The sequence below is a fragment of the Polypterus senegalus genome, chromosome 8 (genome assembly GCF_016835505.1).
Source record: "Polypterus senegalus isolate Bchr_013 chromosome 8, ASM1683550v1, whole genome shotgun sequence".
Lineage (NCBI taxonomy): Eukaryota > Metazoa > Chordata > Cladistia > Polypteriformes > Polypteridae > Polypterus > Polypterus senegalus.
In genome coordinates this window covers 34629204-34645479 of record NC_053161.1, presented here as the reverse complement: position 1 = coordinate 34645479, position 16276 = coordinate 34629204, and the positions used below count along the sequence as shown (strand labels likewise).

The following is a 16276-nucleotide window of genomic DNA, read 5'->3' as shown; positions in this document are numbered from 1 at the left end:
TTATTATATGCTGTTGTTCATGAGTTGTACAGTCTGTAAAACTGGTTATTTCATGTTGTGGTCTTCTTTTAGCACTACAAGAATTTTTGTTGGCTTTCACACTTGTTTTTAAATAATGTATTCATTAGTTGTAAATGGTTTTGCATTACTCAATCTAAGTTGAAATTCTTAATGCATTATACAGGTTGCACATGTTTATAAACCATTTATTCATTAGTTGTTGAGGTTTGTTGCAACTATTCATGCATTATAAAGGTGTGTAAATGGATAATTGATACATTAATGGGTACTGGGGTTCAACTTGACCAGGTCAGCACCCTACTAAAGAAACCAATCTGATGTAAAGAGTAGTTTGTTGAATAGTTTAGTTTTATCCTTGTAATAGAAATTAATGGCATGAACAACTCAGTTTGAATCAAAACGTCATGTTTATTGCCTTAATAACAGATTTATGATTAAACTTGATACTATTGTGGTATTAACAAATTATTTTTTCGCAATTTTATTTTACAGCTTTGCCTCAGTATTAAATATTTTTTCAATTTATCAAAAATGCAAGTAGCAGCAAATACAATTAAAAAAATCTTTCAGTTTTTTATTTTTCCTAAAAATATTTAACATTTATACTGATACACAAACACATGCGTACACAAATAGGATATGCAAATTATTATTACTTAATAATTAGTATATTTCAGCCGATGTTAGATCAAATTTTACTAGTCTAAAAATTACTAATACTTTGGTGAAACTAGGTAAAAGAAACGTTTATCAAAAAATGTACAGAATATGTTGGTTTAAGAATGAACAAGCTAATTCCTAGACAATTAGAACAAAGAAATTGGTGTATTTAATCCTTATTTGTATTGTCTTGAAATGTCAAGAAATAGTCTGCAAAATGCTCCATTATAATACATAATATATTAGCTAATGTATAAATTATCATTTAATGACATTTATAATTATTTGAATACCGTAGATCCCGGAATACAAGCCGACTCGGTATATTAGCTGACCCCCCCTACTCTACCTACTACAGTACATGTATTTGCCGATGACTGGTATTTAAGCCGACCCCCTTCTCTAAGCAAAATTTTCTAAATTTTCTTAAAAGTGTCTTTTCAGGTATATTTATCATGTTTATCGGCGAGAATTTGAGACTGCCGGCATTTTTGATGGAAACCAGGAAGTGATTGCGGAGAAGTTTGGTAAAATGAAACCTTTTTGTTGAAACTATATACGCAAATATGGTACATCAGCGGGTGGATTTTCGGAGACTCGTTATAAATTTGATTTAACTTAAATACGCAATACAGTGGACCCTTGACTTACGAACTAAATTCGTTCGCGAAGGCTAACCCATAATGCGTTCCGAACCTCCCACTGCAACACTTACTTAACCTTTTCATAATAAAAAAGGGTTGTATAATGTGCATAATTTACCAAAACACCAATAATTTTTCTAATGTGCTAACCAAAACGTTATAAAAAGTGCCTAGCCTACCAGAAGTAGGCTAGATTAAGCTAGGAGCATGGCGGCACGCATGGTCGCAGCAGCTCAGGGCTCTCCTTTTCAGTGCACTGTTTTGTTGTTTTTGTACTTTTTTTTTCCTTGTTTGTGCACGATCGATTTGGCGAACATCCGCTACACTTGTCAGAACCTTATAGACATCAGTGTCCAGAGCCAGACATCTGTTTCGAGTGTTTTTCATCACACGCACAACATCCCAGACAACATAGCGAGACCAGCGGGCTCTCCATGGATTGTTGTCGGGTCTAGGAGACGACACAGATGGAAGAGGGAAAGAAAGCAGAAGCGGGGCAGCAGATCCGACATTATGCTAAGGCTAAAAAAACAACCATACAAGCCCTATACAGAACTTTTTTTCTGCACTGAAGGAGCTGCTTTTAATCTCATTGTAGATGTGTATAGTGACAATAAAAGGCATTCTATTCTAGAAACAACAATTTCATACTGTACTCACCATTTAATTTGACATCTTTGGGATGCAGGAAGGCAGGAGGAGGAGAATGAAATGGAAGGTGGTTATTGTTTAGAAGGAGCCTCCTTATGCAAATCTTTTCTTTGTAAAATTGTCGAGATGGTGGATTTCGACATGCTGTACATATTAGCGAGATCGGTCACACGAACAGCACTCTAATATTTCCGCACAATTTCCATCTTCGTTTCGATTGTGATCGCTTTCTTTACCTTCTCTTCCTTCCTTCCTTAGCAATTATGTGTCTTGCTTGCATGGTCTTAATGAATTATATATATAGGTAAATCACTGCAATGACCGAAATTACATCCACAAACACATGTATCTGGGCTCCGACTGACGCTACTAACGCTCTCGGTTGTTTGTTTACAATCGCGCAAGCGGATACACGTGACCGCATCCGAGTCGTAACGCAAGATGTTGATCGTTAATCAAAACAAAAATTTTTATTTTAAACTTCCCGATTAATTTATTATAAATTTTATTAATAAAATCAACAACTAAAACACTTTTTTGAATAAATTCTTTATTTAATTTAAAGTACCGGCATGCAAAGTTACTTCTTCATCTGAAAGATGGCTCTGTGGTTTCGTAATTATTTACTTCCGTATTCATCGGCAAAACCGGCATTGTGCTGGAAATCTTGAATCTGAAACGATACTCATTGTATAAACCGACCCCCAAACATCCAGGATGAAATTCTCGGCTTATATAACGGGATCTACGGTATACATGAACGCATGATCTGTTAAACATCACATAATGCTTGTTAATGCTTTATTAATTAAAGTTATTATAAAGTGTTACTGTTTTTGCTTTTTTGCCTTGATTAAATAAAAGCTATTGTAATAAACAGAACTTATCAGAAATGAGAAACATTGCAGGCTTAAGTATCTCAATATCAAAAATAATGATTTTTTTTTTTTTTGTTTTGTTCTAACAAAGCAGAAGTGTCTCAGGATACATGAATTATGTAATTAATTCATGAAAATATCCATATCTCTTATAGTTAAATGTATGTATCTCTCTGTTTTGATTTCACAGTGTTGGGAAAATGGAATAATCCTTTGCAGAGAGTTGGCTGATCAATACGAGACGTATTATGACTACAGAAATCTTAGCAAAATGAGGGTAATGCAGTTTTAAATTACAAATACAAAGGGCAGTGTGAGAAAAGCAATTTGATTTAGAATTTTATTAATTTAAAAAGAATAGCTTACATTTGAATATTTTCGTTGTATTGAGGTTGTAAAATATAGAGTATCATATAAAGAAGCATCTTTGTAAAAGAATGGAAATTTGATCTAATTTAATTGGCAACTTTGCAACTGCTACATAGTGTTATATGTGTATGTGTGTATAATATATATATATGTATATATATATATATATATATATATATATATATATATACATACATACATATATATTACATTACTAATATGTTTAATTAGTTTTTTTTCATTTTTATGTTTCATTTTCGTTAGATGATGGAAGCTTCACTGTATGACAAAATAATGGATCAACAGCGTCTGGAGCCCGAGTTTTTCAGAGTTGGATTTTATGGGAAAAAATTTCCTTTCTTCTTGCGGGTATCTGAAATTTAAAATGATAAGACTTTGCAGAGGCTTGTGTTGTGTTAATATTTTGTAGGTTTTCATCTTTCCATACTGTATATGACCTTTCAGCTGTAAAGAAGATTATGACCATCAATTAATAATTGCTATTTTAAAATTTTCATAGTTGTAACATTTAATTAACTGACAGAAATCAGAAGTTCATTGAGAAAGCATCATAAATCTGTAATTGCTAGCATGATGAGTTGGCCTTTGGTCACAGGGTGGCTAGGAATGAAAAAAATAAACTGGATAAGGAGAGGGCCTGCCATGGTTTTATTATAAAGTGGAGAACATACACTTGTAGTAGTCATACATGTCAAAATTCCAGAGCAGGAAGAAAGGCACTTGTAGAGAGGTGTAAAGTAATCTAATATATGATTGGGAAGGTTAAAAGGTAAGGGCATTAGGGCATATGTAGTGTTTTCTATGAGTGTGAAATGCAGCTGTATCTAACTATCACCTTACAGAGACTGAGAGAGGCTGTGGAGCTTTGAAGGAATGTCATGATACCTCCAGTCCTATAGAGGGCAGCACTTAGCCCCAACTCAGAAGTGGGACATCTTGCAGGAGGTTATGCATCACCTTTGTCTGGAACGAGAGGGAACACATGTTGTTGTTTTTAAGGAGGTCATTTGGAAGCTGCATTTGAAACCTTTCTATTTGAGGGCTACAGAAGCATCGTGAGTGTGGTACCATCAGGGGTTTTTGGATGGCATATTTTTTTTGGTTCTGCTGTCACTTTATACACTCAGCCATGATTTTGGAAGTGATTCCAGACTTAGTCAGAGGTTCAGTTCGGGTAAGGGCAACACTGGCAGAAGAGAGGCCATATTGGAGAAGCACATGTAGAGGAAGGTGCAGAAAGGTTATTTTTTATTGTTATTTTTCTTTTTGATTTATACAGTACCCTTGTTATAGCAGTAGTGGTACTATTTTCACATGTATAGAGTTGAGTGAAATTCCAACCAACGTGCAGCGGGCTGAATGTATTAAAATGCAAAACTTCATTGTAATAAATTGAAAACACAAATCAGTTTACTTGATGTGTCCTCTGTACTGTGTCATTGTGCTAATTTCCCTCCATTTTTGCCTTTTTGGCCTTCTTAGCATTTATGCTTAACTTTGAAGGGCTAACCCAGAACCTTCAATCACAGTACAATGCACTGCATGAAGACAATTCTAATATAGCATATTAAAAAGTCCATTTTTTCTTGTTTAGTAGCTAGGTGGCAACTGTCACATTAGGCACCTCTTAGGCAGCCTCTGTACTTAATAATGTGCAAGTGACAGATTACATGGATGAGACCATCTCTTAAACTCTGTTCTTTTTTCATTCTGTTCAGAACAAGGAATTTGTCTGCCGGGGACATGACTATGAAAGACTAGAAGCCTTCCAGCAGAGAATGTTAAATGAGTTTCCACATGCCATCGCCATGCAACATGTCAACCAGCCTGATGAGACCATCTTTCAGGCTGAAGCTCAGTGTATCCTTTGTCTAGCAGAGCTCGGAAAAATTAGAAGGCTTTATATAAAATTATATATATATATATATATATATATATATATATATATATATATATATATATATATATATATAATATATATATATATAAAACTTATTTTTAAATTTATATAGTGTGTTATAGAGCCAGAAAATTATAAACTTGTTTAAATGTTGGTTTTCTGTATGTTACTTGAGAACTGTTGAGTAATTAAGATAAATGTATTCCACTTCCAAAGGATGAATTCCCCTTCTTGTCACATGATCTTCCTGAGCTTTTGAGGTCATCCGACTGAATGCTTCCTAGATTAGTAGTAGGGAGAAGGAGAATATGAGAATTTTATAATTGAGTAGGCTATTTAATTCTTTTAGTTGTAGGCAGGTGCTTACTTTTGGCATATTGAGTAAGAAGTACTGATGAGAATAAATACATTTTTTTCATTTTCTTTCCTATCATCAGTCTTTTTTATATAAATAATTGTCAATAACTCAATTAACTGCATTTATTTTAGTAACCTCTTGGTGTCCATTACACAAGAGAAGATTTTTGGAAATAGTACTCAGTAACACCTTCTCTAGGATGGAAGTAAAGTACTACCAAATACAGACGAGTGTACAGTTAGTTTTCAAAGAGCGGACTTTACGTAATGTGTACCACTTGCCTGTTATAGGCCCAGTTCATACTTATTTAAGGGGCTCTTTCAATGAAAACATTACTTTTTTGATTTGAGGCTTCTTAACTACATTCATACTTGAGGACTACAAAAATACACAGCTATTACAAAGAATTTCTTCTCTATATAAGATAAACATTTTCAAATGCAGTACAGTGTACAGTCAAAAAATAGGAGTCTCAAGGCATAAAGTTTTAGTTTAGATGTTGTGGCGCCCCTTCAATATGTATTCAGGGGGAGCAGCCCTGGAAGGTGCAGTACCTCCCCCTGGACACTTAATGGCCCCCCCCCTGGGTTAGAGTGGTACCTTAGTCTCATGCAGGGCTTCATGGGAGATGGAGTTCTCCACAGCCCTGTTGGGGTCTGGGGTGGCCACCAGGGGGCGTGGCATGGGTCCCTGAGCCAACATGGACACCTCTACAGCCCCACCCGGGAGTCCAACCAGAAACAGGTGATCAAGCACCTGGAGCACTTCCGGGTGGGCCATAAAAGGAGCCAGCAACCACCACTCAACGTCCAGAGTCAGGTAGAAGGAGGACAAAGCTGTAGAGGTGTGGTGGTTAAAGAAAGAGGAGTGTTCTGTGGTGTAGTTTGTGCTTCGGACTGTGTTGTGGCTGAAGAGATTACGGGGAAGACGTGCCCTGCAGCTGAAGAAACATAAAAAGTCTTTTATTTTATACGTGCCTCCCATGTCCAGTCTGTGCTGGGTCAGGCACAATATAGCTCCTTTCTTACAATGTACATAGAAATTCTGCATTTGAAGCGATCTAAAGCAGCTGCAGTTAAATCATGAAAAGCCCTGCAACATTAGCACTAGCCATACATTTCAAAGCAAATTAGTCTCATTATTTCTTGAAGAATTTGATGTGCAAGCTCCCACGCATGTGCAAATGCAGTCCTGTTTTGAGTATGCTTAACATTTCTTTGAACATTCATTGTGTCTGATTCATATGTTTTTTCCACCATGCTTTCCGTATTTGTCCACAGAAGGTCAGATCCTAGAAAGCACTGATTGGTTTAACCACATGGTGTGATCCATAACAAGACAAACCCATTTAAAACATTTTGGTACATTAATTTTAAATCTTTGCCAGTGCTTGTTAAGAACACAAGATTGTTTTGAATGACTTATAACTCAGCAATAGGTTCAGAGATGTACACTTCCATGCTGAATGGAAAACTGACACTTTTTCCATTGTTGAGGTATGACCAAGGTACTACCCTAACCATTTAGTAGAAATTTAAAAATGTTATAGTCCATCACACCAATCAGGGTATTTAGAAAAAAGCAACCAATATTTATAATGCATTTGCTTTTAGCCATTAATGTGGCCAAATTAGAAAAGATGTTTGTACTGCATAATCTAATGTGCATCCACCCTTGAGCAAAGTGTACAGTTATGCACATGCAAAAGTGTTCATTTATTGCAATGCATTGATCTTCTAGAAAATTGCCAAATAGAGCACTAATGCTTTTAAAAATAAAATGAAAAACCCAAATTGGCCGAAGCTACGTAAAATGTTTCCTGACTTGACCAGACTTGCTATTTGTTCATAATGTGTGAGAACAATTCAGTAGCCAAATTACTTCAGATTGTGTATGATTTTCTGAAAATGTACTCAAGTACCTGTACTCTGCTTCTATCTCATGTTATCTCATGGTCCTGTTTCTTGTCCTACGCTGATAACAATAAATAAGTAATCAGAAGGCATATAGAAAGAAGGACTGTATAATGCAGGATGGTTTGTTTTGAGAGAATAATTCATATAAAAATACCCAGCTGAAGATATAAGGCACAGTATCAATAAATGCTGTTTCTTAAAACTAATTAGCCATTGTTCTGAGAAATATTTTGCAGTTGTGACAGATAGGGGCGCTCTTGACCCCTTGAACCCTCAGACCATTCATCAGACACCAGGTAAATGTCCAGAATTATTATTTATTATAATAATAATGTGCGCAAAGCACCACTACTCCACAATACTCTAATAATATATCAATAATCCAGAATAACAATAAACCTCCACTCCCAGCAGCTCAGTCACCCTTCCTCCCAACTCGGCTCTCTGCTGGGATTTCCCAGAGTCCCATTAAAGTCCTTGACCCGGAAATGCCTCTGATCCCACCCCAGTCCATGTGATTCTTAGCACTTCTGGGTCAGATCAAAACTCCTGTTTTCTTCAGCCCAGAAGTATATCATTTCTGAATTAATTCCGGGCTATAAGGAAAGTATATGTCCCTGGGCCTCCCTGCAGCGTCCTCCAGTGGCCCCCATGGTATCCAGCAAGGCTGTGATGAAAGACTCCAAGTTCCATGATGCCCTGCTGGAATTCGGGGCCCTTCCATGTTGCAGGGATGGCTCCATCTGGCGGTTTGGGAGTGTTGACCAGATACACGGCCAGCAAGCAGTATAAAGTATTATTTAGTTTTTTTTTTTAAAAAAGGCATATTTTGACTGGTATCAAAAGTGTTATCATTTTGTTTAACGTCTAATAAAAGAATATGACAGTATTACTTATTTGGATACATTTTATCAGCATCCTGTTTTGTAATGTAATTGAAGTTAATGTTCCACCAATATTTTAATAGACTCAGTCATTTTCTCTGTCTTTTCTATCTTTGCAATCTGTACCATTGTTTCATTTTAGAAATAAACAAAGCACTTCTTTTAACTTAGTTCTAATGTTACATTTGTCCATTTTTTTGTTTTGTTGGTTGGTCTGTATAATATATTATTCGCACAAAGGGATCATTAGAGATACTATTTTTACAAATAAAATGGGTTTGTTAAATGTACTTATAATGTTTCACCTGTAAAATGTGCAGAATGGAAGCCACTTTAAAATGATTTAGATTCAAGGGATGACTTATGACAAATTGGTGAAATGAGCCCTTGAGTATTGAAAGTCTCTGTAATGAAAATAACACCAATACTTATTTCATTTTTCATCTCAAAGTGGTATGTTTTGTTATTTTATTTAATGTTTTTCCATACTTCTCTAAGTGACTCTTGTTCATAGCATTGATAATATTCCTTTCATGTTTACTTTTTCATTGTCTGTATTTTGTACTTCTCTTTGATGTATCATACACGGTGAAGAGTAGATAAGACTCATAAATATTACTAGTGCTGAATATCTGTAAAAGATTATTGTGTACATTTTATTTGCTTCGATTAGTGATTTATATAAATTTCAGCATTTTGGATGTTTTCTAATACTGTCTAATGAATGAATGAATAGATTAAGCTGGTCCTTATTTTGATACATTTGCATTACATTTATACAAAAAACTATTGGGCGTTTCTGTCAGGAATGTACATTAACGATACTCAAATAAAATTTAAGAATTTTGTTTTGGTTATTTATAATTTTATAAATGTCAGACATTATAGAATATTGGAGTGATCAATATCTGTTACATTCGTCATGTATGTTACTTTTCCTGGGAATTTTTCTTTAACTTCTGTCCACACTGTAACTGTAGACCTGTTATGATTCCAGTGGGTCAGAAAGAAGCATTGCAGTGTTGTGACATGCACACACAAATTCTTGGCAGTTTGGCTCCTGGCTGAAGTGCCTTCTGTTTACATGTTCTTCATGTATTTACATTCATTTTCTTTCAACAGTCAGAGACATTGTGTAATTATTTTTTTTTCAGATTATCTTTCAATGTATGTGATCAAGATAAGTTCTTTAGCTAGTTATTACATTTCTAGTGCCTGCCCCGTAAAAGTAGCATTGATTTGCTCACAGCTAGTTTTCACTCTTTTCCTATTTCTCACCACATACAGAGTTTGTATGTGTGTGAGATGCTGCACTGAACTTGCTACTGGATTTAGGAAGAGAAATGTATAACAGCGAAAAACTTATCCTTCACAAAGATTATTACTTTTCAGCTACAGTGATATCAATACCATAATACATTAGCTGAGTTTATCTTAACTACTGTATTACAGTAAATAGCTCTTAGAACCAAAATAGCTATATGTTTGGTTTAGAGTACGCAATGCTTTGTTCATTTCCTGGTTGGGTTTCTCCAGTACGCATGAAAAGAACTTCAGCACACTATTTCTTTATTCAGGAGCTCTTCTTTTTCACTTGATGTGCCTACAAGATGCAGACAGTACTGCAGTCTTTTGTTCAAGGTCTTTACAAGCACTGTCTTTGGTTGCTAGAAATTTTAGGTCTGCTCCAGAGTCATGATCAGTCAACCTCCTGTCTTTAGCAAGCTGAATATGTTGCTTTTACATACAGTCCCTCTCTTGCTCGTGCATTTACTATTCCTTAGCAAGGCTTGGACGAATGGAACCCTAACTCCAATATAGACAAGTCTTCCAGTCCAGTACCATATTGCCTTTCAAGGTAAAAGTGATCACTTTATTGCGGTTATACCCAAGGCGGTGGGTTCCGTGCCATAGAGAGCAGAAGTTACAGCAAGGTTGAGAGTAGTGAGTGTATAGAGAGAGTGCAGGTCTCGTGCTGGCAATGTTATTTAAAGGAAGGGGCACACGTTTTGCCATTGGTCTCTTGAGTGCACATAAGTCCAACCTTTTTGGGTGACAGTTGGAACATTGTTTTGCCCATCAGTGTTGTCCATCGTTGAGTTATGGCCCTTTGTTTGCTGAGCAAGCTTTAAATGGTGCATCACAGAGACATTTCTGGGTGACACTTTGTCTGCGATTGATCATTTTACCAGATAAGACCCACAACCTTCATTCATTGGGTGCTCTGCAGAGAGAAAACTGATATATTCAGAGTGTCTGGCCATTTGTTTTTTAACAAAGTCTTGTGGGCCAAAGTATAGTAAAGTGGCTGATACCAGTCTGTTCTACTGTACATTGGCCTGCCCTTTACATATTTCGTTGTCTTTACATTTTCCAGTGTTTGAGGTGAAAGCAGAAACATACTTTTCAGTATAGTAGTCACTAAATTCAGCATTTCTTAAAGAGGCTTATCCTGATAATCCCAGATCCTGCATCCTACATGTGTTCCTTGTCTGTGTAGAGTTTGCAGATTCTTGCAAAATTCATACGTATTTGTTTGATTTACTAATTCTAGTTAGCACTTGTGTAAATGGGTGTAGGTGTGTGCATCTGTGTGCTCTGTGACATACTGGTACCCTGCCTGACATTATTTCCTACCTAGCATCAGGTGTTACTAGGTTAGCTCTGGCCTCAGGTGACTCTTAACTGGATTAGGTAGGCTTTAGAGTGTTATATGTGTATTTATATATGAATGTTTTTTTACATTATTATCATCCTGATGGATAATATTGCAACTGATATTGGCACTAGCAAAGTACGCTGAGGTAAAGTGACATCAGTGTTATCATTCTAAAATGGAGGAATGTTGATTTATAATAAAAGGGCATTTAATCCAATAAATTAACTTGCCAGAGATATTCAAGCAATAATTTGTTACATTGGTATAGTCGTACGAAAGTGTTCTGCACACCCTCATTCTCTGCTATTAATAAATCTAAACTACATCTTTCTCAATTTGAATGGATGGGCTTTGCCCCACTGTGATAAATAATTAATTAAAGGAACATAAACTGTAGTAAAGTTTAATATTGTCTTACAGAGAACACATCAAGATAAATAATTAACAGTTTAAATGAACAGTCATTGTAACAAAACATTAAAACATTACACAGATGTTGTATATAGTAATTAAAAAAATCTATGCAGCTTGTGCTGTACTCCTGACTAGTACAATGCCATGTCTATGTAATGGCTGTAGTAAAGTTTATTTCACACAAGTCTTGCTAGATGGATAATAAAAACAGTTGTAAACACAATGAATTTTATATAAGCAAATATCATACATGTCATATTTTTTATAACAATAATAAAATGTATTTCTGCCTCATCCAGAAAAATATAACAATGTGCTTAAACTTGCAGCAATCCAAGTGAAACTCACATAAATGAAGCACTATAATCTCCTATGTATTTTACAGCATTCGAAGCAGAAATTCGGCTCATACACTGTCCATATTAGCCTGTTTTACTATATGTTTTTTATTGTTATTATATTTTCCCTACACTGGTAAAATCACAGAAATTAAATATTGTGTTTCAACAATCAAATATGTCATATTTTCTTATTAACTCTCATTTGTTAATAATTTGGTGTGTAAAATTATTTGTTATATTATCTACTTATTTCCAATTTTTTAGCACTGGGTCATGGAATATTGTGTATACATATTTATTTAAAAAAAATCTTAAAGATTTATGGTGAATTAAATCAAAAGAAGAAAAGATGTTATTGACAAATGGGAAAATATGCTACTTAGTAGAGTAAGTAGCAAACATAGTTCAAGTTTGGGGCAAACAAAGTTAACTGTGTTTGGCATTACTTGTCTTTTTGTACAGTTTTAAGTGAAACAAGTTAATGTAGAAAATGAAACAGAGATTCTAACCTTGGCTTTCAGTCATTAAGGGCAAGTCCATACTAATCTACACTGGTCATTGTCTATTGTGAAATGATGTTGAAGTGCTGTCACACTTTACCTTATGTGTTCATTGTAAACCAGCTATTCACAGTCTATAAGCTGCTTATAATGGATATCTAGTTTCACCCTGTATACTGTATAGTCAATAGGAAAGTGTGCAGTCACCTTAATATTTTTAAACTTTTTTTTTTTTTATTTATGTATTCATTTTATGTCATTTCAGTTGTCTAGCTAAACTGTCAGTTCTCGTATTCCACAAAGATCAGTGTGCTTCTTCTCATTATATATTGATACTAAGGGAGAAAGTGTTGTCAGGCACAAGAGAAGATCTAATCTCTGCCATTCCCTGTCCTCTGTCTGGCATTGTATTGCTACGAGACATTTAGTTTTCTTCTATCCTAGTATGGCATGCTAGACACAAATACATGTGACTGTCTGTATTTGTTTATGGCATACAATGCTTTTGTAAAAGAACTGCTGATATGGCTCAGAATTATACTTGTCATGAATTTAAAGCATTTTTAAAAGATCATTTGACTATCTTGAAATGTCTAGATTTAGCGGCAATAAAAATCTCTTCGTTCAACTAATGGATGGACACATTTTTTTCTTCTCTCTTGCGCTAAATCATCCTCTGTTAAGTAAGATGCTGTACATCTAATATGTCAATGTTTACTGTACTTATAGTGTCTATTGATAACCCAAGAAGTCATGTTCTTATTCCACAAAGCTTCTAAAGGGGTCAAAATGACCCTTATTTTTCTGAAGATGATATTTGGAGCTGTCCTCAACAGGAGCAGTTTGTTAATATGTGCTAAAATTATAATGACAGGATGATCCTGTTCAAGGCATAACCATTGCACTCAAAAGCAATACATGCCCAATAGTAAGATTGTTTTACTTTAGTGGTCTACTTTCTTGTTATTATGCCACACTGATGATTGTACTATCGCACATCAGGAGGAACACCTCATATTGGTTACAAAGGTGGGAAATGCAGTGAGGCACACTGAAGCACAGCAGTGGTCATCCAGTCAAGACATATTAGCTGGTCAGTCATTTTCGCGCTTTGTGGAATGGTGGAGGTCTACATCATGCAACAGCACAATATCTTTACATAACAGTTATTTTTATTTAAATGTGTGAAGATGCTTCTGTGGTTCTGTATATTTTTATTTTCTGACAGATCATTTCTTAACAAATCTGACCAGATTTACAAATTTATGCAGTCAGCCCTATTCCTGATAGTCAAGATGTGCTACAGAGGGATGGCGTACCTGACAATATTAAAAGTTTTTATAAAGTGAATCACATCTGGAAATTCCGGTATGATAGACCTTTCCATAAAGGAGCTAAGGATAAGGAAAATGAATTCAAGGTACTTTTTCATTTTTTACTTTTTCTTCAATATTTACCTCAGTGCATTTTTGCTTACAGTATGTGCGTAACATTTTATTTAAATGTATATTATTTTTATTTTTATTGTAAAACAGTTCTTTCTAAACCACCTGTTACATTAATGTCCGTAAAAGCTATACATTGAACAAAACAAGACCAAGTCCTAGGAGGTTATTGTCAAGCTTTATAACACACTGGTGAGCCCGCATGTGGAGTACTGTGTGCAGTTTTGGTCTCCAGGCTACAAAAAGGACATAGCAGCACTAGAAAAAGTCCAGAGAAGAGGCTGACTCCAGGGCTACAGGGGTTGAATTATGGGGAAAGATAAAAATAGCTGAAGCTTTTCAGTTTAAGCAAAATAAGATTAAGGGAAGACATGATTGAAGTGTTTAAAATTATGATGAGAATTAGTACCGTGGATCGAGACTGTTATCTTTACTAATAAAAGGCAAACTCCTTACTGACTGACTAGGTAGAAGGCTGAAATTTGGCAGGCCAATTCCTTACAGCTTACTTACAAAAGTTAAGCAGGTTTCATTTCGAAATTCTATGCGTAACGGTCATAACTGAATCCTACTTACGTACATATATACGGCCATAGCCTGCAGCTCGGTCGCCATGTGAGACGGAGTTGCGTCACACATCACCATGCCTCCAATGTAGTTGGCTGCCTGCATATATTGCGTCCCCCATACCCACGCCTCCCACATAATTGAGTGCCTTCCCATATAAGGCCGTCCTTCAGCAGCAATCCAATAGACACGCTGCCGCTACGTGACGTTTGTCATGCCTAAGACGAATATGATTTTTGCGAGATACAAGTTTAATAAGAAGACGCAAGGTATAAATGGGACTTTTGATCACTTTATAATGGAGTTAAAATTGCTGGTGAAGGACTGTGCGTATGCAAACGAAGATGAGATGGTCAGGGATAGAATAGTGTTTGGCACAAACTCAGCAAAAGTGTGAGAGAAACTTGGACATCGCAAGATCGCACAAGATAGCAAACCTTCGATGCATGTACTCCGAGCAGCTCACGTGAACTGACTGTAAACATAGTATGCAGACAACAAGCAAAAGCTCCAAAGAACGCTGAACAAAAAAACGCATTACACAATTGAGAAGGCAGCAAAAGAATATGAAGCGAGTGGCGCATACAAGCATATTCATAAGTGCAGCTACTGCGGAAACAAAGCACACGATGGAAAAAGTCAATGTCCAGCTAAAGGAAGACAGTGCAAATTGAACCACTTTGCTAAAGTTTGCAGGACTGGGAAAGGTAAACCCATGCATGCAGTGTGTGATGTCTCAGATAAAGAGGAAGACGAGCTGTTTATTGATGCAGTAGGAAAGGAACAACCCTCTGAATCTGAACAAGCCTTTGTAGACGTATCAGTAGGAAAGCAAGGTGTAAAGCTTAAGTTTAAATTAAGTTCATAGACACGCTGCTGCTAAATATTCGCAGGCAAATCCACAACTTAATACCGGGAATGCCTGTTAAACATCTTAGATTCACGAGTACCGATTTTGGTAGTGAACACTTCGATGAATGAACCCTGTTATCTTTACAACGGTTGACAAACACGGAATATAACTTGAACACAACACATCCTCCAAATACAAACCTGATTGAAAGAAATAATGATAATCAAATCCTTGATGACAGAAACACTCATAACAGTGACAAAACAATTACATTGACAATCATGTTATGTTATGTTTAAAATGTTTCCTTTTCTTTTTCATAACTTCTTTAACACACTACTTCTCCGCTGCGAAGCGCGGATATTTGGCTAGTTTTAAAATAAGTGCAGCAAGAGCACGGGGACACGGAAACTTGCTAAGGAAAAATCTCGCACAAACATTTGAAAGTTTTTTTTTTTACACAGAGAACCATAGATGCTTGGAATAAGCTACCAAGTAGTGTGGTAGATAGTAACACTTTAGGGACTTCCAGAATTAAAGCTTGATGTTATTTTAAAAGATTGTAGTAAATAGGAACGGCAAGCTTTGTTGGGCTAAATGGCCTGTTCTCATCCAGATTGTTCTAATGTTCTAAAAGCAATGAGGCAAAAGAACATTTGTAAAAACATGTTGCAGAATTTTTCAAAATGACCTTGGTACCTTAGACATCACATCAAGCTGATAAATAATTCCTCTTTTTTCTAATGTTATGCCAGACTTTGAATTTATCTAAATGTTTTTGAAGGTGTTCTTTTACATCTATTTTTCACTTGTGTTTCCATCCCTGTTTAGAGCTTATGGGTTGAAAGGACAACTTTAACATTAGTGCAGAGTTTGCCGGGCATTTCTCGGTGGTTTGAAGTAGAGAAGCGAGAGGTGGTAAGTAGTCAATTTGACTAATAACCTTTAACTTCTTTATAACTTTCAATATGTAACAGCTCGTTGTCATCTCCACTATGGGTATTTTTTCTCTTATAAAGACCTCAGGCTGCCCTGAAAGTTAGTGGATTCCTCTCGTATTCTTTTCACATGAAGTTATTGCTACATCATTCTGCACCTTCTTCATCAGTCTGGTCACCAGACGATGACTCAGTGCTTTGCAAATTTGCAGTATACAACACTTTGAGTTGAGTTTGCTAGGTTTCCATTTTAGCAG

General features: G+C 35.8%; 1 protein-coding gene across 3 annotated transcripts in view; it reads left to right on the top strand.

The window, feature by feature from the left end:
* The window catches only part of dock4b (dedicator of cytokinesis 4b), a 432150-nt gene that overhangs the window by 353423 nt on the left and 62451 nt on the right, over nt 1-16276 (top strand). For all 3 annotated transcript variants that reach the window (XM_039760946.1, XM_039760945.1, XM_039760944.1), the window contains 5 exons: nt 3045-3131; nt 3488-3592; nt 4963-5104; nt 13470-13636; nt 15913-15999. In XM_039760946.1, coding sequence (XP_039616880.1) covers nt 3045-3131; nt 3488-3592; nt 4963-5104; nt 13470-13636; nt 15913-15999 — 588 coding nt within the window. The remainder of the gene's footprint in view (nt 1-3044; nt 3132-3487; nt 3593-4962; nt 5105-13469; nt 13637-15912; nt 16000-16276) is intronic.